This window comes from Ambystoma mexicanum, chromosome 2p (assembly GCF_040938575.1).
Source record: "Ambystoma mexicanum isolate Mex_15411 chromosome 2p, UKY_AmexF1_1, whole genome shotgun sequence".
Lineage (NCBI taxonomy): Eukaryota > Metazoa > Chordata > Amphibia > Caudata > Ambystomatidae > Ambystoma > Ambystoma mexicanum.
Genome location: NC_090923.1, coordinates 1,286,233,289 through 1,286,256,587, shown reverse-complemented (window position 1 = coordinate 1,286,256,587; position 23,299 = coordinate 1,286,233,289). Strand labels below are relative to the sequence as shown.

Below are 23,299 nucleotides of genomic sequence, written 5' to 3'. Positions count from 1 at the left end.
AACTTTCTGGATACTAAGACACCGCTTCCAGAGTAGATCCTCACAAAATACTAAATACGCACCCCAACCAATACTGGGATCACAAAGTACCCTTGTTCTAACACGGGGGGGGGGGGGGCTGAACGCCCACATTGCAGACCGAGGACAGAAAATGTCGTCATATGACCCTAGCCGGTATTTGCTTATGTGAGGGACCAGTGTACCCTCAAAATGAAAACTTCCAAATAAGCATTCTAGGGTGAAAGCCTCCCATAGTACACCCACAGCAAGGGATGCAAGGCCAACCAGTACCCACACTAGCATGCCCCTGGGCATGTAGTGCCCATAAGGATCCATACATTAATAATGACGCATATAGCTACCCACGGCACAAAAGTCCCGATCATTCAGTGCTGCTGGCTAGACGCATTTCAAATCTTAAATCTTCAAGAGGAGGCTGCATTATAATAAGTAAATTATTTTGTTAGTGTCTAGCCCTTATTTTTGAGAAGGGTCTGTATTTATTGTTTATGATTGGTTGCTATCGTTGGGGAGGAACTAGTGCATTTCTGCACCCCTCACCCCAAAGCACTTTACAATTAGGCAAGACTTCTCTAAGCACTATATCACTGAGAAAGCCTTTTTCATGCAAATATAATCACACACAGACGTGGCCAGCCACTAAATGAAGATAGATAGTTATTTACACCTTATATTTAAATACTATTAGCGGAATACACTTGTAAATGTTTTTCTATTTAGTGTTAAAATCTCAATGCACCGCAGAAGTAGCCTCTGTGCCAAAAGGATGCAGCCTTTGCTAAAAATAGACTACAGGCACTGCCGTAGGGTTCGTTAGCTCTGGCAGAGCACACGAAGTGGCTGAGAAGCTGTTTCCTGTCCATCAAAAACCCATGCAGACATACAGAGTACTATGATAAACACGGTTTTAAGGGGAATTACTGGACAAGATAAAATATTAGTATATTGAGTGAAGTGTGGAGAGTATGGCGGGAGGGAGTGTTTATATATAAATATTCATAAGTAGCAAAATTATTATAAAGAGCTACAATGTATTCTTGCATAGCTAGCAACATGTTAAGTAGTTTTCTCCTAAATGGAAACCCGGCTATGCAAGAAGGAAGACTGCAGCATCCCTTGTAAGGCAAGATGGACAGTTTTGGATGAGCCATGCCGGTATCCAGTAACCAAGTTGAACAGTATATAAGGTTTCCTCCTTGGCACCAGTCTGCAGGATCCAGCCACGGAAGAGGGACAGAATGCCGTTTGGGGAGCAGAATTCTCCCCCCCCCCCTTATCCTCATTTCTGTACAGATTAAATTTGTTATGCTTGCGAGATAAAGAATTGTGGCCTTAATTCCCTAGAGGGGTGAACTTTAATCTGGTTTGAGCGCGATTAGAGGTATGGCAATATAATTAAGGGGTACTGCTGTAAATTTGGCTACCTTTCACTATGGAGTGTGGTTGTGAATGGATATGCATGAGCCGATTGATATGCATACGCTTGTGTACATGAAATGAGTGGCATTAGTGGCATGAAAATGTCTTTTTAATGTGTGCATAGTCTACTGGTGGAAACACATTTTGTAAATAAAAGAAAATGTACTCTTATTTGAGATGTATGATTATAATCAGAGTATAATCAGTTCTGTCTATCACTTGAAGTCTTGATCTTTGTTCTTTTTGTAATATGTTTGGACAAAAACCAATGCATAAGGCATGGTCATCTTTCTTTGATTATTTTACCAAGACAGGAGTAACATTTGTCAAAAGGTTACATATTTTAGGCCCAAAATGTGACAGTGTGAAGAAAAAAAAGGTAACATTTCCTGCCTCGACCAAAAAGACATCCCAACAAAGATGTTCAGTGAAGTAAAAACATTTGGATTTAATGCAATTCTGACAAGAAGGTTTGAGTACTGCACTTCCAGAGTACAGCATTATACAATTAAGGGATTAGACATAATTAGTATATGAGAAAAAAGTGTCACCCCCTTCCATACCCTATTTCCCTTATCTGAACATGTCTCGTCCTCACCCAGGTACCCTACATTCAATCCTCACCCTCCCACATCCTATTCCCCATCTCTGAACCGATCTCATCCTCACCCTGGTACCCTAAGTTCAATCCTAACATATCACAGCTCTGGTATAAATGATGCTGCTGTGACTTCACTTGGGTTCTTCGCTTCAAAGACAAAACACATGCACTGCTTTAGAAGTGCTTCCCCTTCCCCTCCACTCCGCACCTAACCAGAGACTAGGCGATCTGCTCACTATTTTCACACTTGTTAATTGTAGATCCCTTGTTGCCAAATTGCCTGCCCTCCCCTTCCCCGTTGTTAGCTCAACACTGCAATGTATCACTTGTGATCTACTTTCCTCACTGCGTACTTCCCACTATGACTTGTAAAGCGCACAAATGATTCCTGGAACTATTTCGATGTTCAATAAATTCCCTAATAGTTAAACACCACATTTGATTATACAACCTCGTATACGTACTTGTGCACTCTGGATTCAAAATTATTAACAGTATCTGCAGTAAACTCTATATGCTTTGAGGAAATGCTGTTTCTGCCCCTGAAAGAAAATGACAAAAGAGCATTGATGAACCATGAAAGCTTGCCAAAAAGTTCAGAAAACGTGTATTTGTTTATACTTACATCACAATGTTTCCATCTCTTACGAGATCCTCAATTGTTAATTTCATGTGCTCCAAACTATGATTTGTTAGCCATTCTTCAGAGGTTTGAATGGCATAGGCTTCTCTTCCTTGTACACACTGTGAACCACAAAAAGACAGGCATGTAAACATAGTAATGCACATGCATCAACATGGTACTACATTAGTGCTTGTGTGGCCCACCAGAAGGACTGCCATTGTTGGTTATACAGTTATAAAACGTTTGCTGGCCAGAAGATGTACAAAGAGGGAACAAAGGCTTCTATGAGCAAGGCAAAAACTTGTATTGCAACGTGGCTCGGATGTATGCAAATAAAAGAGGTTTGATAGACAAACTTAGAAGGTGTGCCTCCTTCCTGTTTGTTAGCAACTGCCATGGGCAGATTATATTCTACACGGAGCACAGAGGTGGGTTAGCAGAGCAAGCCCACAAACAATCACAGTACAGTAATTACTAAGGTTTTGGATCCAGTTCCTGGGGGTGGACCAGTGCGGGAGGATCACCTGTGTGAGGGGTCTTCAGGGAGTGGAGGGTGAGGCAGCCGATGGTGGGACGCAGTATTCCTCCCTTTACCGTACCCATGATCCCTCCTATTTCTTAGGATTCTCTGATGTTCCAACTACCACCCCCCTTCCACACAAACACTGGGCCGTGGAAGAGGGTGACCGAGTAATAATGCCAACCCTTATACATCACATTAGGCAAAGCCAGGCACTTGACTCCAAGTGCAAACGTCCGATACCAATTAGCTCTCCTCACATCGATAAAAGGTGAAACGGAGACACACTGAGCAAGGTGGAACAAGAGTAAGAGCAGAACTTCCAGGGCAAAGATGAACCTACTTGAGCAGAGCAACGGACCAAGGGATGAGAGCCACAGTCGGTGGTGAACCTCAGGAGTTCCCTGCAGGAGGTTGTTGCCTCCAAAAAGCCAGAAGAGAGACGTGGAGAAGGCTGAAATCCAAACAAGAAGGCTGCATTGTGTTTCAAGGACGCCAGCGACCCTCGTGGGCGAACGAGTTGGGTGTTAAGCAGAGTTTGTATGCAGTACCCTTTGGGACCACTACACACAACTACGACTACAGGTGTAAGAAAAACCAACCTTTCGTATACGTCTGTACTACACAGTTTTTGGCAGCGGAGCTTAGCAGCCAGGTTTATCACAAGAGGGAATGTGTGCTGTAAGGATGTTATACAGAGGTCTACAATCATAGGTATTCAAATAAACTCTTACACTCAAGGTTTGTTGGTTAAACACTTATGAATTCATTCAACAGTCAGTTATAAAACATTCACTAGAAGGAGGCAGTTAATATCACACAAAAATACACTTCAGTACTATACACTGTACATTTCTGAGGCATTTAAACTACTTTGCAGGAGGAGCAAAATGGCATTCAGAGTACTTTGAAGTAGGAGCAAAGGGCATAGGTTAATACAAAGATTACAGTTACTCTTAGACAGTGCAAATATTTTGAGTTCACCAGAGGAGTCAATTCATTGCAATAGGTTAGGCCAAAGTCAATGGGCTAAAGTCTTGTATAGGATAAAGCAGTTCTGGTAGCTAAACGGAAAGGTTTTTGCCAAAGTTCTCAGAAGTAGTTCGTAAAAGAAAGAATCATATGTTGGGTCACAAGCTGATTGGGCCTGCAAGTTGGGAAAGTTTCAAGCACTTTCACAGCGAGAGGTAAGTACTCTCAGTTTCATTTCACAGTACACCTTACAAATGAAGAAAAAGATGCAGCTGAAGACTTCTGTTCCTGGCAGTTCCTGCAGATCTCGCTGTTCCTGAGCCTGTCGTGGGGGAAAAGAGGGAGGACATCGGGGGACTCCTTTACTGCACTGGGACTGGTCTAAAAGCTGGCACTTTGCAAATCTTCATTTCTGATAGCTGTAGTCAAGCACAAACTGGTGTTCCTCTCCCTGGTTATTCAGTTTTCTGCAGCACTCTGAGGAAAATACAACTGGCTCTGAGAATGATATCCAAGTGGATTAGTTTAGAGTTGATTGGTCGTCCTTAGAGGGCTTCTCTGTCGAGATGCACTTAGCGATTCAGACCTGCAGCAGGGCTTCACCGGGCAAACCAACGGTCCAGGAATGGCAGCAGCCGTCCTCTTCAAGCTCGTCTTCGTTTCTTTCATTCCAGTGGTCGACTCTGCCTTCCAAGCCAAGAGACTCGCATTTTATCCAGTTTCCTCCCATTCATTCCAGCCTAGCTGCCACTCACCCAGCAGGGTGGCTGTCCTTGCCTGACAGTCAGCCAACCAATCACGCAAGAGTGCATTTGGGTCTCCTAGGAGACGAAGCACAGGGGGTTTCGGGCACCTCCCTCATTTCCTGCCCCCCTCTCCCCCCAAACACTCGGGCGCCAGAGGCGGTCTTCAGTCCTGAAGCCCACCAAAGGCGATGAAACAAAGGGACCAAACCTGGCTTGGCGCGCAGAGACAAACTCCAGAAGGACCTTTCCAAAAAGAAATGGTAAAAAAAGAAGACCAGGACCTGTTTAAACAATGGGGGCTAAGACGCCATCTTGAAAAAAATAGCTCACATGATTTAACTCTACCGATGTTCGTGGTCGGGAAAAGTCATGGTAGTTCGTTGTAAAACCAATGCCACCTGCCATTTAGAGAGGAATGCTACATGAGTATCTAGGCACAGGGGATACTAGGTAACCCCTCCAGCACTCTATTGTAAGATAGGGTGTTCTGGGTCTAGGAATTTAAAAAGACTAGTAAAGTCAATTTCACTTTAATTTCTCTGTGAAAGAGTAGTTTATCCCAGAGAAGATATTTAAACCTTGGGAAAGCCTGAGAGGATTCCCCGTGTCACTGCACTGAGGGTGCTGTGTTACACAAATGGAAAGATGATGCCTATGGAGTTGTCTAAAACTCCATAACCAAATGAAACACAGACAGAAAAACATAATTAAAAAGTTCAAAGTCCCAAAGTTTAGCAAAAGAGCTGGAGGGCTCTAAGGTGGGAGGAAGTGGCACATTTATGAGAATTCTTCCTAACATTGGGGAGGCGAGGCCAAGCCTGTGGTACTAACCTCAACTCGTAAACTGAAAGACCGTAAAGCCAGAAAAGAAATGCACACAGTCGGTGAGTTGGCAAGCGACGTGAGAGACCAGTGTGTGCTAAAGAAAGAGTGAAGTGGCAACATTATATAGCACAATTGAAGGCTGCACGCGTGCGGATGAGACGCAAAGAAAGGCAGACCTGCGAATTAACCTTGAAGTAACGATAGCTGTAAGGTCAGTTATACTGAGTAATGGAGTGGTCTTGCGAAAGGAAGTAGCCCACTCTAAAGTCTCTGTGAAAGGTGAAATGTTTATAGTGATAAAGTGAATGGCCTGTAAAAGCGAGGTGATTGAAATTGACCCAGAGAAAAGGGGAGAGTAAAAGGTGAACAATTAACTTTGGTGCATAATACAGTGAACTACCCAAACCGTGAAGCACTGGGGCAAATGACATAGGAGTGGGAGTTGAAAGCTGGAAAGTCAAAGTGGTCCTGCAGAGGTCTATAGAAAAAAGTTGCACACATTCGAAAGTCTTCAACATTGGTAAACAGTCCGAGCCTGACTGAGGGAGACCAAAGGTGTAATAACTTAGGGGAAGGGAACCCCTAAAGGAGGTGAATTAAGCTTGGGGGGGGGGGGGGAACACCTGCAAGTGTTTTGTTTTGTTTTGCTTAAAGTGGTCTGAGCCCGATTGAGGGAGATCAACATGAACCTTTGCTTTAACATTCAACATAAGGAGAGTGGAAGGACTTGCCTTTGTGTCAGACCATCCCAGGAGGATCCGCGAAGCTGGAGGACATCCAGCATGGACGAGAGGCTGCTGCTGACCGGGGTGCGTGTGAAGGAGTCGGGGCATCCCTATCCGGTCTGCCGTGCCTGGGCAGACCAAGGAACTGGAAGAACAGAGGTCCAGGTGGAAGCAGTAAACGGGACTTCGAGGTTGTGGCAAGACATGCAACCGGCCAAGAGAGAAGTGCTGTAGAGCCTCTGCAGATACTGTGGAAGAAGCACAAGAACGCAAGAAACCGAACAAGACGCTGGAGAAGCATGCGACCAATGGTGAAGAACCGCCACAGTCCCAGAAGATACATGGGCTGTCGGGATCAAGAAACAGGGCAAGAGAAACTCAAACCCGGGGTCTGGGAGCCCGATATACCCAAGGAGAGTATCTTAAGCAATTGGCCATATGATAGTACCTGGCAGGAGAGTGAACCAGGTATATCAGGAACAAAATACAGAGGAGAAAACATGGTTGGGGAGCTGCAATCTGAGGAAGAGATCCTCACTAGCCATCTTCTTTGTGGCAGTGCCTGGCAGGCGAATGACCCAGGTCTGCCCAGACTAAGTCCTAAAGAAACCCAGGTCTGGGAACCGCTCCAACAAGTTTATATATGAGAAAGGCCAGGGGAAGGGAGGCACCCCCTGGCATTGTGAACTGTAATAACACCCCTGAGAAAGGCATGGGGAAAGGGGACATCACCCCTGGCATTAGGAGCCGAGATAAAAAGCCTGAGAAAGGCCAGGGGGAAGGGATGCATTTCCACTGGTGTTGTGAACTGTGAAAGTAAGCCAAGAGAGTGTGATGTGAGGGTCTGGGAATAAGAAACAGACATAAGGGTGGCAAATTAATTGATAAAAACCTTTATTTAAGACAAAATAAGAGGGGATGGGGAAATTCCTAAAGCGATCCATCTATATGAGAGGGTTCCCTGCCTCAACAAAACTAACTAATGATACTGTCAGTATCAGGATGTCCAAGTTATAGTCCACCGTCCTGTGTCCAAAACCTATCCCCTCACAATGTAAATTTGGGAAAAAGGTGCAAAGGGAAATGCCTGCAGCCCGATTTTATACTTCCAAACTGAAAGTTCAAAAATGGTGCAGAAAAGCAAATACAAGTTCCATAAGGCTTGGGCTCTGACTCCCTTTCCAAAGACTCTCTTGCCAAGTAGGGTACACCATGTTCTTCACTTCTAAGTTTTTTTCATCTTCGTTCACTTTCACCCAGAGCCTTGGTTTACTCTCCTGCTAAGGTCTCCGAGTGTCCTCAGCATCTACAAAGTTCATATTCCTCTTGAATATAGTTTGGGGAACACTTCCCCGGCCAGGGTCCCAGAACCCCTTCATGTATCCTCTCAGGTTTTCATATCTTTCTCTGTCCCACAGCTCTGGTTTATTCTCCTGCCAGGGTCTGTGAATGTCTCCCGTTTCTTTAACATTCGCAATTGCCCCTCTTCTGGACTGGGGTATCTCTTTCTCATATGGGTCCCAGACCCTCTTCATATTAGCATCCTGCTTCAATCTTGCCTCACTCCACAGCCCTGGTTTACTGACCAGCCAAGGTCTGAGAGTGTCCTTTATCTCTGCAAAGTTTGTTGGCTCCCACATCCTCTCCCCTAGGACTCTCAGCCCAGGTACTTGTTCCTCCTGAACTCCAATTTGTGGCCCATGTAGTCCCTGTGTGTCTGCCACCTCCAGACTAACAACCCTGGAACCTGTAGGGCTTTGGCCTTGTCTCTCTAGTTACTTGAGAGTCTCCCCGGAGTTGTGGCAACTCTTTGGGCTCAACAGGACCCTCTCCTGTCCCTTGCGTACTTTCCTTGCAGTCTCCCATTGCCTGAATGTGGGAGCCGGCAGGTACGTTTCCTCTCTCACGGTCTGCTTCATGCTTCGTCAGTTCTCCCGGGGGTCTGCTTTCCTCCTGCGTGTCGTTGGCTTCTCCTTGCTGGATGGCTGCATGGCTCTTGCAAAGTGCTCAGTCCGCGCTGAGCTCTGAACAAACACCCCATCCTTCTCTCCCCACTCTGCCTTTGAATGACAGCTGAGCAATAGCCCTGTCAGAAAGGCTTGAGCGTGTACCTTCATTCTTTCTGGTGATCTTCCTTATTTGTGTCCTGTTCCTCATCTCAGTACTACCATTAAATACTGTGTTTCTTTTTTTCCTCAATGGGTTCCACTAGAGAGGTTGTACAACACTACATTGTGGTACTTGGTGGAGGGTAAGGGTAGGAGGGTTAAAGGGGTACTGTGTTCTCACTATCTGGTCACTGCTCTCAACAGGGTCCTCCACATGAGGTGCTCCCGCTGAGTAACACCTCCAAGGGGACTATCATGTCTCATGGGAAGGGGCGGGGGGACTTCCCCATCTTAAGCAGTGATGATACCTTGGGATTCGCCACAGTGAGAACAAAGCCAAGGAAGGCCAGGGGAAGGGAGTCATTCCCCCTGGCTTTGTGTGGGGAAAAACACTCGGAGACAAACATCAGGAGAAAGGAGCCATTGTCCTGGTAATTGAGTTCACAAGAAAGATCAAAACAGTGATCCAGGGGAAAAGGAATCATTTCCCCTGGATGGAAGAAATGATGAACTTTTGATGCAAAGCCAGCAATCCTATGTTTTGAAGTATTGAAGTCAGGTGAAGGGAGTAATTCGCCCTGGTGAAAGACTTATAAGCAGAATTGTGCCGTCCAGTCCAGGAGGAAGGAATCATTCTCATGGACGATGAACATTGGAACAACTTTAGTTTAGTTATAAGTGTAAGGGACAGAGCTAGGGACGTTTGACACAGGACGGCGGACTCTTAAATTGCAATGACATCCTGACAAACCCATTAGCACTTTTGGTTGAGGCAGTGAAACCCGGATACATATAGGGAAAGGGAGGTTTTCTCTTTATTTTGCTCTTACTTAAATAAAGGTCTACAGCAATCACTATGCCACCTGTGTGTCAGTCTCCTCCTTCTGCACTGTACACTACTCTTATTTTTCTTTTTTAACACTAATAGGCCACTGGCCATAGCCGTTTTCCAACAATACCAGGACTTTAGACGTTTAAAACGTTACCAAACCACTGGCCATGGCTTACGTGACTGTAGCTGTAAAAATATATTTTAAACAGTTTCATAGCTTTCTTTACATAACTGCGGTTATATTGTAATTACTGTAATTAACTACAGATACTCTTGGTTATTTGTAGTCCTTATATCTGAATTTAACGGAAAAATGGCGAAAAAACAAAATGCTTTTTTGCCCTCCCGGACAATCAAGTGCCCCCGACCTCATCTGTGCCTGCTCCCCCACCCCCCTCATGGCCCCCTCACCTCTACTGCCCTCTCCCATTCTGCCCACCCAACACTTGTTTCTGTGATGCAGTTTCATCAGTGAAGTCGGGTAGTCCTGCCTATTCCTTCAATACGAGAGGGTATGGCAAAGCTTTATGTTGCTAACTCTGTCCCTAGCACAGCTGCAACTCCCACATTTCACTTAGTGTTCTCTTGCCTCCTCCCACCTCTTGCTTAATGGCATTTGCATGTTTTTTTGCCCTGCGAATTGCATTGTTCTGCCTTTTCTTGTTCCAAAAACCGAGGGTATGTCTCTCGCATTCAGAGAAAAAAGATGGCGGCTTTTCCATTTCTGAACAACCTCATGCCAAAATGAATCAAGGGGATATAGCTATAATTTTGGCAGACGGGCTACCCCCTTCTCCATCAAATATTTTAAAAAACTACTGGACAGAATAACCCCAAAACTACACAAGGATCATGAGTCAACGATTCATGCTTCATTTGTCGGAGTTCGTCCCAATCCGTCCAGCGATTTGGGCTTTGCAGTGGAGCAAAAATTGACCTTTTTGGTCTATCGAAAAATGAATGGGAAATAGGTCGGATTTTTATTTTTTAACCAATCTTTCAAGTCTGGTGGAGGAGGGTGAGGTGGGCAGTGGGAGGAGCATTCAGGGGGGATACAAAACTGTTTTCAAAATGTCAGAGTCAAAAGTTATTAAAAATGCATGTTTTTGTTTTCCTAGGGCACTCACCTTAACTGTCGTGCGGCGGCCGCCACTCTATTGCATATATAGATATTATATCCATAATAAATAAATCATTATTGGACTCATTTTGTCCTTTACTGGTGCTTATTTTTGCTGTGCTACGAGTGCGACCCCAATCTCCTCTGGAGTCCCATATATTATTATTATTTTTTTTTTACAACTTTAGTTGAAGGTGCTGATTTAATGCAACAAAACCCTTGAAATTAGGCAGGTCCTGGAAGCTAAGTACCTTAACTATGAGGCCCATATTTTGCAGTCTGTAAGCACCTCTATGACATCACAAATTACATAATTTATATCATATATGACATCACTTATGGCATCATGAGTGACATCACTGGTGCAATTTAAAAAAAAACATGTTTCAGCATATAAGGATGGATTTTGGTGCAAAGCTTGGTTTGAGTTCGCATTTAAAAATACTGTCCCTCTGATGTGGCAAAGTATCTGGTTAAGCTGCCCGCACATTTACATTTCCCAGTATATCACACATGTGCACTGACATTGAGTGAGGTAGGGTTAGTGAGGAACAGTGACGTAGAGTGAGGTGGAATTAGAAGGGTACTGTAATGAAGAGGAGTGATGTGAAATTAGTGGGGCACTGTGACGAGGAAGTGTGAAGTAGTGTAGTTGCGGACTGTGATGAGAAGAGCATGGTGGATTTAGTGAGGGGACTGTGGCAAAGAAGAGGTGAAGTTAGCGGGGGCCTGTGACGAGGAAGAGTGAGGTGGAGTTAGTGGTGCACTGTGACAAGGAACAGTGAGGTTGGGTAGTTGGGGATTGAGACGAGGAAGATTGAGGTGGAGTTTGTGCTGGACTGTGACGAAGAAGTGTGAGGTGGAGTTACTGGGTGACGGACTAAGAAGAGTGCAGTGGAGTTAGCAAGGGCCTGTGACAAGGACAATTGAAGTGGTGTAGTTGGAGACTGTGACAAGGAAGAGAGAGGTGGTGCTAGTAGGATACTGTGATTAGGAATGAGGTGGAGTTAGTGTGTGACTGACGAGGAAGAGTGAGGTGGGGTAGTTGGGGACTGTGACAAGGAAGAGTGAGGTGGAGTTAGTGGGGTAATCTGATGAGGAAGAGTTGGCTGGAGTTAGTGGGGGACTGACAAGGAAGAGTGAGGTGCAGTTAGTGGAGAACTGTGATGAGGAAGAGAGTAGTGGGGGGTATATAGGTACTATTCAAAACTGGGACGAGGAAAAGGAATGTAGGAGTTCAGGTAAGATTTCTAACTAGGCACTGTGATCAAGAAGAGGAAGGTACGATCATGTAGATCTCTTCCTGCCTGACGTCAGTCATGAATCGAGAACTTTACTGTTAAGTCACTGAAAAGCTTGTCCAGTCAAAACAATGGATATATCAGCTTCCTCCAGTCTGTCGTGCACACTTTCTATTAAACTAATTAAGTAATTCTGAACTTTAACACATTTAACATCATAACAACACTAACAGCCCTCTAGTGCACTCCTCTCACACGTTGTAAGTGCTCCCTGTAATTGTAATATAAAAAAAAACAGATCTCTTCCTGAATAAACTTAAAATCCTCCTTTTACCCTAACTAGCAATCACAGCGATTGCAAAATCATTTTTGTTTCCGTTCTTACTGTTTCTCTGACTTGATTCTCGAATAGGCTAATGACTAATTTTCAGAAATGAAAAAGCCTGGCACCGGCAATGCATCATGGGAGATACATCTAACATTTTGGGTACATGGGCACCCCGCTCGATGCCAAACGAGACGGATTTATGCCAAACCAAAAAAAGATTTTTGTAGAGCCCTTTGTACCAGACTGGTTTGTTATTTGGCGCAAATCCATCCAGTGGTTTGGGCTGTGTATCAACAGAAATTCCACATTTTACCTATGGGATGGAAAAGAGAAAAGCACACCCTTTTTTTTTTTTTACCCTTTACATCTTTTGAACTGTAACACAGTTACTAGCCACAGAATTTTCACATTTCCTAAGTATGATGGGTTTCACCTCAACTATAGGGTGGCATATATATATATATATATATATATACACACCTTTATATGAATACTCTTTACTAAACATAGCGCTCACTAAAACACGGACAGCCCACCATTGTAATATACAAGCACCATTCGCTATTTATTTATTTTATTTAATTGCTTATAGCACAAACCTCTCAAGAAGTGGAGCACTTACAATGGGATGGTGCTTTGGGCTTAGCATCTTATACAGTAGTACAGCACTGTAGGTTAGTGGAGGGAGGATGGTATTTGTATTTGCCCAGCAGGACTAAAGAAAAACTCAGAGCTTAAGCCCCCCAGAAGGGTCGTCATCTTCAAAAATACTTTCTTCCTCCTCGCTACACCTTCTCCCTACTTCCTTCTCCCCTAACCTTGCCCCCTCTTCTTTTGAGGAGGTTTCATTTACCGCGCTGATTTCACTTACAGTTTAGATTGTGCATTTTCTTATTCTATGTCTCGCCATTTAAGTTTCTCCACTCTCCCCCATTACTTCTCAACTACATCCATGCTGCTCTTGCCTAGTAACAATTTAGTATTGTTTGTTAGATCAACATTTAAATAACTGTTCCTTCTCTATCTCGAAGAACTTCGACTCATCATCCAGCACTCCCCTTCAGGTGAATGTTTCCCAGGCAACAGTCCTATGGGCACTCTGCTTCAACCTCACCTCTTCTTTGGGTAAACTAATCCAATCCTTTGGATTTCAATACCTCTCCTTTGCTGATGACTTTCAAAACGTTTTTCCATTTTCCTCCTTCACCCAGGCCATCTCAGAACACATCACAACAGGTATCCAACACTCTTTGCTGCCTGAAGCTAAACACCTTACACTTTCTCCTAGCTTTCATTGCCAACCCCACTCACTTATCTCCCATCTCATTCCCCCAAATTCCTCTCTCAATTCCCAAACGCTGGCAACCGTGGGCCCTCTTCCACAGCAACCTTGATGAATGTATCATCACCATAGTCATCGCAGCCAGTATCAACCTCCTGATTATAAGATTCACCCCCACCTGTTCTATTACATAAGCAAGAATCATATTGTCAACTTAGGATTCAAGCTTCCACTAGTGCTCTAGCCTACTCATGGACCTACCCAGTGGTCGTAGTGTACGAAAAAAAAGTAGTAGAACTATGTTCCCTGCTGGCCTGCACCGCTCCCCGCAAACCTCATCGCCACGCCCCTTCCCATGCACAATACAAACCCCAAAACACATGTGCCTGCTGTTTAAAGAACGTCCAGTGCAGTGCACTGAAAGTGCAAGTTTCAACTTCTTCCTACACTTTTATTTTAAAATGAACAGTTTCTTTTTAAAATAAAAGTATAAGAATGGTAACACAATTAAAAGAAATAGAGGAGCACTGCTCGCGACCGCGCCCGCCCACTTCGACCACTGGACCTACCCCGGTAATCTTCCTACCCTCTGAACAAAGTCCTCAACTGTATCATATGCACTGTAAGGGATCAAGCATAAGACTGACACAGTAAAAGCTTATTTTTTCTTAAAAAAACATTTATTTTTTAATCATCATACTGTGGGTACAAAACAACATGAACAACAGGCATATACCAGACAATTCCGCGACAGCGGCTCATGAAGCAAATTGGAATGCAATATGAAACACACATCAGCCTCCCCCCACACCCTTCATAGACCACATCAATCCTCTCGCCTCCCCCCCTGGACCAGACTGTTTTACAGTGATGAGTAGTGTTGCAACAAAGGGGGGCTTGACCATGATCGCGGGGCAAGTTTCTGCAAAGTCAATAAATGGGGTCCAGATAGAGACATACCGTGCATAGCGTCCTTCACACAGTGCAGTAATGTTCTCAGCCACCAGAATGTCCCAGATCTTAGCCCACCACATCTGAACCAACGGGCCGGCCCTCTGTGGACTTCCAGTTTCGAGCTATGGTCAGTTTCGCCGTCAGGAGAAAGTGTCAAATTAGTGTGGCCAAGGGGCCAGTAAGTGGAAACAGCCCAGAGTGTCACCCAGTATTACCACCGTGGGTCCATGGGGAGTGACAACCCTGTAATGTCCTTTATTTTGGAGAGCACCTCCTTCCAGAAGACGCCCACTTTAGGATATGACCACACCAAATGAAATTAAGAGCCCAGAACATCACAACCCCGCCAGCAAGTAGTGGAAAAGCCTCTAAGGATGTGACGCAACCTTTCAGAAGCGACGTACAACCTGTAACAAAACTTATAGTAACATTCCCCATCTGTTAGGCATCCAGACAACTTAAGCATCCTTCCACATATTCTCAGCCACCCTTCGTCCTCAATGGGCCCCCTAAATCAGTTTCCCCATTTACGCATGTACGGTAGACGCACCACCAGGTCCCCTGTAGCCAATAGTTTAAACAGCTGTGAGATTCGACCCAGTGAAAGACTTCCTGTGTAGTGTTAACTCAAGGGCAGATAGAGGTCTATTAACTGCTTTTTTTGTGAGTGAGTGGGAAGTCCAGTGCTGCAGTTGGGCATAGTGGTAGGGTAAAGGCATGCTTACATTCCTCAAATGTCAGAGCTATTTTCTTTGTAAAGGTGATGTATTTGCGACAAACCCCCCGCTGCCCACTTCCCAAGACCATCCGATCCCACCCGGGCTGAAAGCTTGGATTGTTCCACACCGGTGTGAGGGGGCCCATCCCCATTGACACTCCCCATTTACGGAGAGCCCTATCCATGTAGTAAAGTGAACACTTTGTAGTTGCTAGCAGGGTGAAACCCCACTCCCGCCACAAGTGTCTTCTATCCATATAGGGTACGTGCATTAGGTCTACCACTGACTGGGCTTGCTCGATTTGTTTCCACTTTGGTTGTAGGTTGGAGTCACCTCAAGGAAAGACATGAGACAGCTGTGTGGCTAAGTTGTAGCAGAAGACATCAGGGACCCCCAGGCCACCCACACTCACTGGCCTCAACAATACTTTCCTGGATATTCAGGCACCCTTATTCCCCCAGGTGAATTTGAAGATCCTACCCTAGCAGTGTACGGAGATCTGGGTCGGGAATCCTCACAGGCAAAGCCGAACATCAGTAAAGCAGCCGTGGAATCAGGTTCATTTTGACTGCCCTGATGCGACCGAACCAAGAAATCTCCTAGCATCTCCATCTCAGCAAGTCTTCCATAAATTCCTGGAATAACAACGGGAAATTATCCCGGAAGACCTCAGAGGTCTTACAAGGGATGTGGACCCCCAGATAGGGGATAGGCTCAGAAGTGCACATTACAGGGGCAAGAGCCCCGATCATACTCCTCTCCTGGGGCCTCAAAGACGCATCCAATCCATGCGATTTAGTATAGTTTACGTTGAACCCAGAAACCCAGCTGAATCCATCAAATTCCTGCAGCACCTCAGTTAAAGAGGATCGAGTATTACTCAGTGTGAACAAAATATCATCTGCATAAAGGGATACCTTATGGACCACTTCCCTAACCCAGACACCCCCAATCAGCCCATTAGTCCTCACACGGCTGGCGAACAATTCCATGTACAAGGCAAAGAACAACAGAACAACAGTGATAGTGGGCAGGCTTGCCTCGTTCCCCTGGTAATTGACAATCTAGACGACAGAGCCCCGTTAACCCTGAGGCAAGTGGATTGCCATCAACCCGCTGGTGAATCCTGGCCCCAACCCGAACCGTGTCAGAGCCCCCCAGAGTCCACCATGTCGAAAGCATTGCGGGCGTCCAGTGCCACTATGCCCAAATCTATATCCAAGCATTTCCCCCACTTCCAACAAGCTAAGGACTCGCCACACATTATCGTGCACACTGCGGCCCGCAATGAACCCTGTCTGGTCGCTGTCTATTAGGTCACGGAGGACCTCCATCATACAATGGGCCAACATTTTTGAGTACATTTTCCAGTACGTTGGTGAGCGTAATGGAGCGATAGGAGTCGCAGCTACGCGGATCCTTGCCTGGTTTGGGGGATCAGTACCATATTAGAGGCTCTCATGGAAGGAGTAGCCCCACCAGAGAACACAAATTAGTTGAAGAGATCAACCAACGGGGGAACCAGGAGTTTGCGGAATTGCTTATAAAAAAGGGAGCCGTGAACCCGTCGGGCCCCGCAGCCTTGTTCTTCAGGGATTCGATTGCCCATTCTACTTCGCCATGCAAGATGGGCGCCTCCAGGGCTTCCCGATCCTCGTCAGATAGACTCAGCAAGTGTGCATCTCTCAGATATTGGGCCGGAGCTTCCTCCAGGGTTCGCTCACCCCTGAATACCTCCTTAAAATGTGCCTTTAGAATGCTCAATTTATCAGCCTCACCCCTCTGCACCACCCATTGCTCATACCGCAGGGCTAAAACAGAGTTCCAGTTTCAGAACCTACGCAGCTTGGCCACCAAAAGGCAATTGGCTTGATTCGCTTTGGCATAGTAGACCTGCTTAGTTTTTAACATTGCCTGAGCTGTCCTATCGCCCAGATGTGCTTCATGTTTGCTCCGTGCCACTCTAAAATTGAGTAACGCCTTACGAGATCCCAATCTCTTGTGTGCCTTTTCAGCCCGAGCAACCCCCCCCTCTAAGCCCACCCTAACCAGCTGCCTAGCCCTCATGACCACCGCAGACTTGCTAATGAGCTCCCCCCTAACAACAGCCTTCATGGCATCCCACACAATACCCCTTGAAGAGCCACAGTTTTCATTCTCCTTAAAAAAGTTGGAGATAGCCACCCCCAGCTCTCTAGTCAACACAGGGTCTCTGAGCACTTGGTCATGTAACCTCCATGGGCACCTGGGCCTCTCAGGCCTGTCCAGTACTGCCAGAGACACAGACACTGGTGTGTGGCCGGACAGGGTACGTGTGGCAATTTCCACCCCTCAAACACACTGATATAGTGCACTGGGAACACGCATGATATCTAGCCGAGAGAAACCCCTGAAAACATGCAAGTAAAACAAGAAATCCCTGTCTTCCATGGAATCCAATCTCCATGCATCTACCAATTCACAGAGGAACCGGCCAAAGGCCATGGAATGTTTGAAGTCTAACTTGGTAGGGGGCAGGGTCTTGTCCACCAGGGGTTTAGGTACCAGGTTGGAGTCCCCACCCAAGATGATCTGCCCTTCAGAAAATGGGAGCACTTTGAGCAGGACAATTTACAAAAATGCTTCTTGGCCAACAAATTACGGACATATAGGGACGCCAATGTGAACATCCTATCCCCCAACAGGCTTTTAACACACACATAGCACTCCTGCGGTTCTCATAGGACTTTGGTTTTAGAAATTGGAGTTTGTTCTCCCACCAATATTGCCATCCCTAGTTTCTCTCGCCCCCAGAAGAACTGGTGCGGCAATGCTCTATTTTTCTTACGCTTCTCAACCTGCACAAGCAGGTGGGTATCCTGCAGGAACACAATAGAAAGACATAACCTTCAATTTGCCCAACACTGATTTTCTTTTCACTGGGGAGTTCAAAACCTGCACATTCCATGTCCCCATCAGCATTAGATCCCCCCTCAGTTTCAGCACCATCACCAGGTAACATTTCCACAGATAACCAAGCCCCATACTCTGATCAGTCCAGCACGAATTGCCGACACATTAGTCACATAAAATAATTGTCTGTCCCACAGCAAACATTTATAACTTAATTCCTTCTCCCTTCGCCCCAAACTTGTTGAAACATGAGCATATTCCAGACATCTGGAAACTTTGTAAGGAACCAGACTTGGAGGGCCGAAAGAGCTCTAACCCCAAGATTCTCCCTCCCAGCGCAGCCCCTGCATACCAGCACCAGCCCCTTCAAGACCAGGCCCCAAGGACGCCCAAGTAGGTGCAGCTCCAAAAGAGCCCCGCCAAAAGCAAACGGGTTAACACACCAGACCTCGGAGCATTCAAGTCTTGCTACTTGGCCCCTTCACCCGCCTCCCCTAGCCCACCTTGTGCCATCTCTGCGGAGACACCGGGTCAACCCCCATGACTCAGGACCTGCTCAACCACCAGGCCTCCCCCACCTGCCCCCTCCGGATTCAGTAAGCTCTCCAATTCTTTCAGTATTTTAACCACCCAGCACCTCCCGTGGTGTGTGAAATAGAGCACCGTAGGAAAGCCCCACCTATAAGGCACCTCCTCTGCACGCAGCCATTACATCAGTGGATGCAATGCCCTCCGCTTTGCCAGAGTCATCAATGCCATGTTTTGATACAGGGAGAGTGACATATTGCCAAAGGATATGGAGGGTAAGGGCCTGGCTGCTGCCATTATTCGTTCCTTAAGTGTAAAGAAGTGAACTCGGGATAGTACATCAACAGGCCTGTCCTGGGTCGAGGCAGCATGAGATTTGGTCTGTTGGGTCCCGTCTAGTTCAATCTCCTAGTTCCCAGGCAGTTCATGAATGGAACGGAAGAGATCAGTCACAAAGCTGGGTAGGTCTTCGTCTCAGACCACTAAAAGGGAACAATTTTCCCTGTCCTCCTGTTTATACTCCAGGGCTTCACAACGGGCCTCCAAAGCCTCCAGTCGATTGGTGCACTCCACCCACCTCATAGGATTGCTCGCAGAGGGTATCCTCCACCTCAGAGACTCTATGCTCGGACTCCGAGACTCTTTGGTCTAATGCCAGGATCTTTTGGGAGCGTTCCTCCGCTCTTTTATGTATTTCTTTGCGAATCTCAGCCAGAAGATCCTGCAGGTCAGACTTGGTCGACATCTGCATAAGCATAGCTGGGAGAGGTCGACTCCATGCACCTGGGCAGTCACCATCTCAGAGTGCTTGCTCTTGTATGCGGATTGCAGCATTGGGGAGATATCCCCTTGTTTCGCAGTCTTAGGAGCCAGCGGGCAGCCGGGATCTCCTGCGCTACACCGCCTGCACCACCAAGAGACCAAGGGCGACATAGAATCAGCCCGGGGTGTAGACACCCCAGTGCCAGTCCAGGCTCTCGCTTAGCACTATGAGACTATGCAGCGATGTCTTACGGAGGCTGCAGACAAGTTGTAGGATCCAAAGTCTAGCGTACCCAAAATCAACCCCTCTTTATATTTTCTGTAGAATTATGCACCCAGCAGGAGTATAGAGCGAGGCAACCCAAGGACACCCCTCAAGCAGCCCCCTCTGCAATGTGTGTCTCCCATGTCAAACTGGGCTGCAAACAGAAGGAACAACCCAAAGGGACAACCTGCTGCCTCTATGTCACCCCAACTCTGCGAGGACTCCTATAGCTTAAAGTCCAAGTGCTACCAATGCACAGGAGGGGTCATGAATCCAAGTACAGAAGTGAAGATGTTTTCCTAGGGCAATTGGAGCCATGGATCCGGGTAGTCACAACAGCAGGAGCCTTCGCTTGGGATCAGGTGTTTTCCCATAGCCTCGGGGGCCCCTGTTCCTTGGGGCCTTTAACCGCCGTTGCCAGGATGGTGTGCAGTCCCGGGGGATTAGTACTTTACAGCAGGTGCCTGCTCCTAGTAACACAGCGCCATGTCCCCCGGAGCCTTTTGCCACTTTGTCATGATGGTGTGCTGTGTGCCGCTTGAGAGCCCGCATGAGGAGGAGCCAAGTCTGCATCCGGGAGGCCACACGCGACCTGCCGGTACCACGAGGAAGAGGGACAGGGAGCTGCATCATGATCCCGGCCCCCACAACATCAGCTGCAGCAGTTGAGTGCCCAGGGGACTGCTGCGTGCCCCAACTCACAGCTTTGATGATTGCCACCTCCAGGCCGGGAGCACCGATGTGCAAGGGCACCGGACACATCCTCACTGGGCCTGCAGTACAGCGTTTGTTGCAGTCTCCAGTGTCCCCTCCAGGGCAGATGCTGTGTCTGTGCCGCGCTCTCTGGCACACATCCCAGGCCCCTCTCTGGAGCAGCAGCAGTTTTGCAGGAACAGTGAGCTCACACCACAGAAGGCACGGAAGGCGGCTCGGACATCAATCACCAGTCGGAGCCGCAGAGCTAGCACACCTCCCCCATCAAGTCTGAGTCCAACCCGGGGCCGCCATCTTCTCACCCGGCCAGCCGCCTTCCACCCGACTCAATCCTCACAACGCAGGCACCGTCAAAGCTGCAATATCACTCAGCAGTGGCCGCAGAGCTCTGGGTCATCATCCCTCCTATACTGTGCAATTTAGGGTGCTCGAAGAGAGTCAAAACGTGTCTTTCCGCCCTTTCGGCGTCGCAGACACTTAGTCAGCCATCCTCCTGATGGCGCGCCTAGCCAAGCCCCTCTCCAGTAACAGCTTTTATGTTGGATAAAGACTTTTATTAATGAAAGAAAAGAGAGGTTTGGGGAAATCCCTATCCCTAAGAGGGGTTTCACTGCCTCAACAAAACAAAGGAACGTCTGTGTCAGGATAGCCAAAGCAAAAAAAGTTCTCTGTCCTGTGTCCAAAATCCTGATCTGACCCTGACACGAAACTATATATAACGTGAAATAGGGATGACTTTTAGTTGAACACCTGCAGCTTCCTTCCAAAGTTCTGCAACACAGGGTTCTAACATGAAGAAATGAAAACCAATAAAGTTCCACCAGAGATAGGGCCCTTCTTTCCCCTAGAGTTCTACTGGTTGGTCGAATGTCACTTTAACCTGTTCCAGAATCTCAATGGGGACTGCTCTTTCTTGGAGTTTCCTCCGGTTACACAGCATTTTCAGATATATAGTTTCTTCTCTGGGCCTCTGGTGCCTTTTGCAAAGGGATATGGCTCTTCCCTTTCAGTCCACAATTCAAGGGGAACAGGGGGGGTAGAGGGGGGTGTCTACCCCTGAGCCTTCTCAGCTTTTCCAGAGCTTATTCCACAATTCACATTCAGGGGGTTCTGCCCCTTTTCATATAGTTTCCTTTTTGCAAAGGGTTATGGTTCGTCCATTTTAATCCACAATTCAGGAAGGGGGGGGGCCTCTGCCCCCAAGCCTTCTCGGCTTTTCCACAGCTTATTCCATAATTCGCATTTTGGGGGTCACTGCACCTTTTCTGCAATCCCTGGTATACTCTGCGGCCTGGGTTCCTATAATCTTACAATTTAGGTCGGGGTCCCAGACTTGCTGTGTGCCTGGTTTACTCTCCTGACAGGGCTTTTTCAGTTCGCTCAATATTGGAGTACAAATCCCATGTTTACACACTTCATCAGAATTCACTCTTTTTTTAATCCAGGTAATTATACTCTTCATATATTGGGTCACAGACCCTTTTCCAACAGTCTTAATCTCTGTAAATTTCCCATCTTCTTTATTTGAGTTTATACACTTCGCTAACGGTACGTGGCATCTGCCCTGATGCGCCCAGGTATCCCAATCCCTTTCTCTGGGCTTACCGTTCTTCATTGGCAGATTCGGCATCACTCACGTCTCACTGTTTCCTCTGCTGCCCATTTCCTGACTGGGAGCACGTCTCGTCTGCTTCTCAGTTCCTGCCTTGCCTTATCCTTTGATCGTCAGCTCCTGCTGGCCGTGACGACCAGTGTCAGGAGAAGTACCTCTGCACTCTGTTCCGGTGTGCCATATGTAAATGTTCCGGCCCCTGTTAACATCCTCTAAAGACTAGAACGCAGTGTTGGCTTAACGCCTCTAATGATATCACTCCATCCCGCTTCCTTGTCTCAGTGTCATTAAAGGGGGCGGGCGGTGTAAGTAAGGTTGGTGATCAGTAAAAAGTTGAGATTCCTTATCCACACTACAATATGCCGTACAAGAATGGGGGAAAAGATAAGTGGTTGTTACCAAGAAATAATTCCTTACTGGAAACAAGTTGTTTCCAGTAAGGAATTATTCTGATCTAGGGTCTTCACTCTGCCTCCCTGAAGGTTGTTCTCCCTCACGTAGACCACCCACAGATAGCCACTCCCAGGGTCAGAGTCGGGTAGCTTCTGTTTTTCCATGGCCACGTAAGGGAAGCTTCCCTTCAGGGAAGCAGTGACTCTATAATCTACCCAGTTCCTTGCCCATTGTCAGGATTAGCGACTGGCAGACTTTGAACACTATGACCCCTCTTCGTGGGATATTTTCCTCCTGAGAAAACTATCACCAAGATCAAGTAAACTTGGGTGTCAAGGGCTCGAGCAAAAGAAAAAAAAATAACCTGTACCATAACGGCATCGAAAACTGATGCAAGACCGGACACTTACCCGGGCGGACTGAGGGCATGTCCATCTACAGAGTCCAACACTTGTCCAAGCCAGTCTGCCGAAACAAGGGAGAAGGACACAGGGACCTACCCAGATGCCATGAGGATGCCACTAAAGGGATGAAAATCCTGGGAAGAACAATGGAACACCATGATCCAGGAAACAATGCCAAAGTACAGAGGGAAACCAAAATTGCAGATCCAAGTACAAATGCCAAACACCAAATCCAAGGAGGGATCCAGAAAGTTCAAAGTCCAAAAACCAAAACAGAGTGTGAAATCCAAGACAACCCAGGAGCAAAAATAAACCAAGAGAAAACAGGAGCACTGGAAGACGCCACTCACTAGTTGAGGGGAGTAAACCAGGCACACAGAAAACTTGTTGAAAAGCGGCTTCCTTCCACATCACCTGGTTTAAATGGAGCCAGCATCACAGATTTCCAGGTTGCACATGAGCCCACTGGTGGACTGCATTGATACCTTGTTGTGCTTTGAGGAGCGTTGCTGCTAGGCGACAAACATTGGTTGGCGCCGGCCCGCTGCCTGAGTCTCCAGAGCAAATGCCAACCAGTGGGCCGGCACCGCAGCAGTGCCAAGCTGGGCCTTCTCCACAATCAGACACCCATCTCCACTAACAGACACCAGGCTGGATGTTTCACTTTGACTGCAAATTGAACATTCTGTCC

General features: G+C 46.8%; 1 protein-coding gene across 1 annotated transcript in view; it reads right to left on the bottom strand.

Annotated features, from left to right (window-relative positions):
* VWA3A (von Willebrand factor A domain containing 3A) overlaps nucleotides 1–23,299 on the bottom strand; it is a 2,090,411-nt gene that overhangs the window by 1,903,682 nt on the left and 163,430 nt on the right. Inside the window, exons 4-5 of the mRNA XM_069645605.1 lie at nucleotides 2,667–2,785; nucleotides 2,506–2,583 (exon numbers count right to left, since the gene is read on the bottom strand). Coding sequence (XP_069501706.1) covers nucleotides 2,506–2,583; nucleotides 2,667–2,785 — 197 coding nt within the window. The remainder of the gene's footprint in view (nucleotides 1–2,505; nucleotides 2,584–2,666; nucleotides 2,786–23,299) is intronic.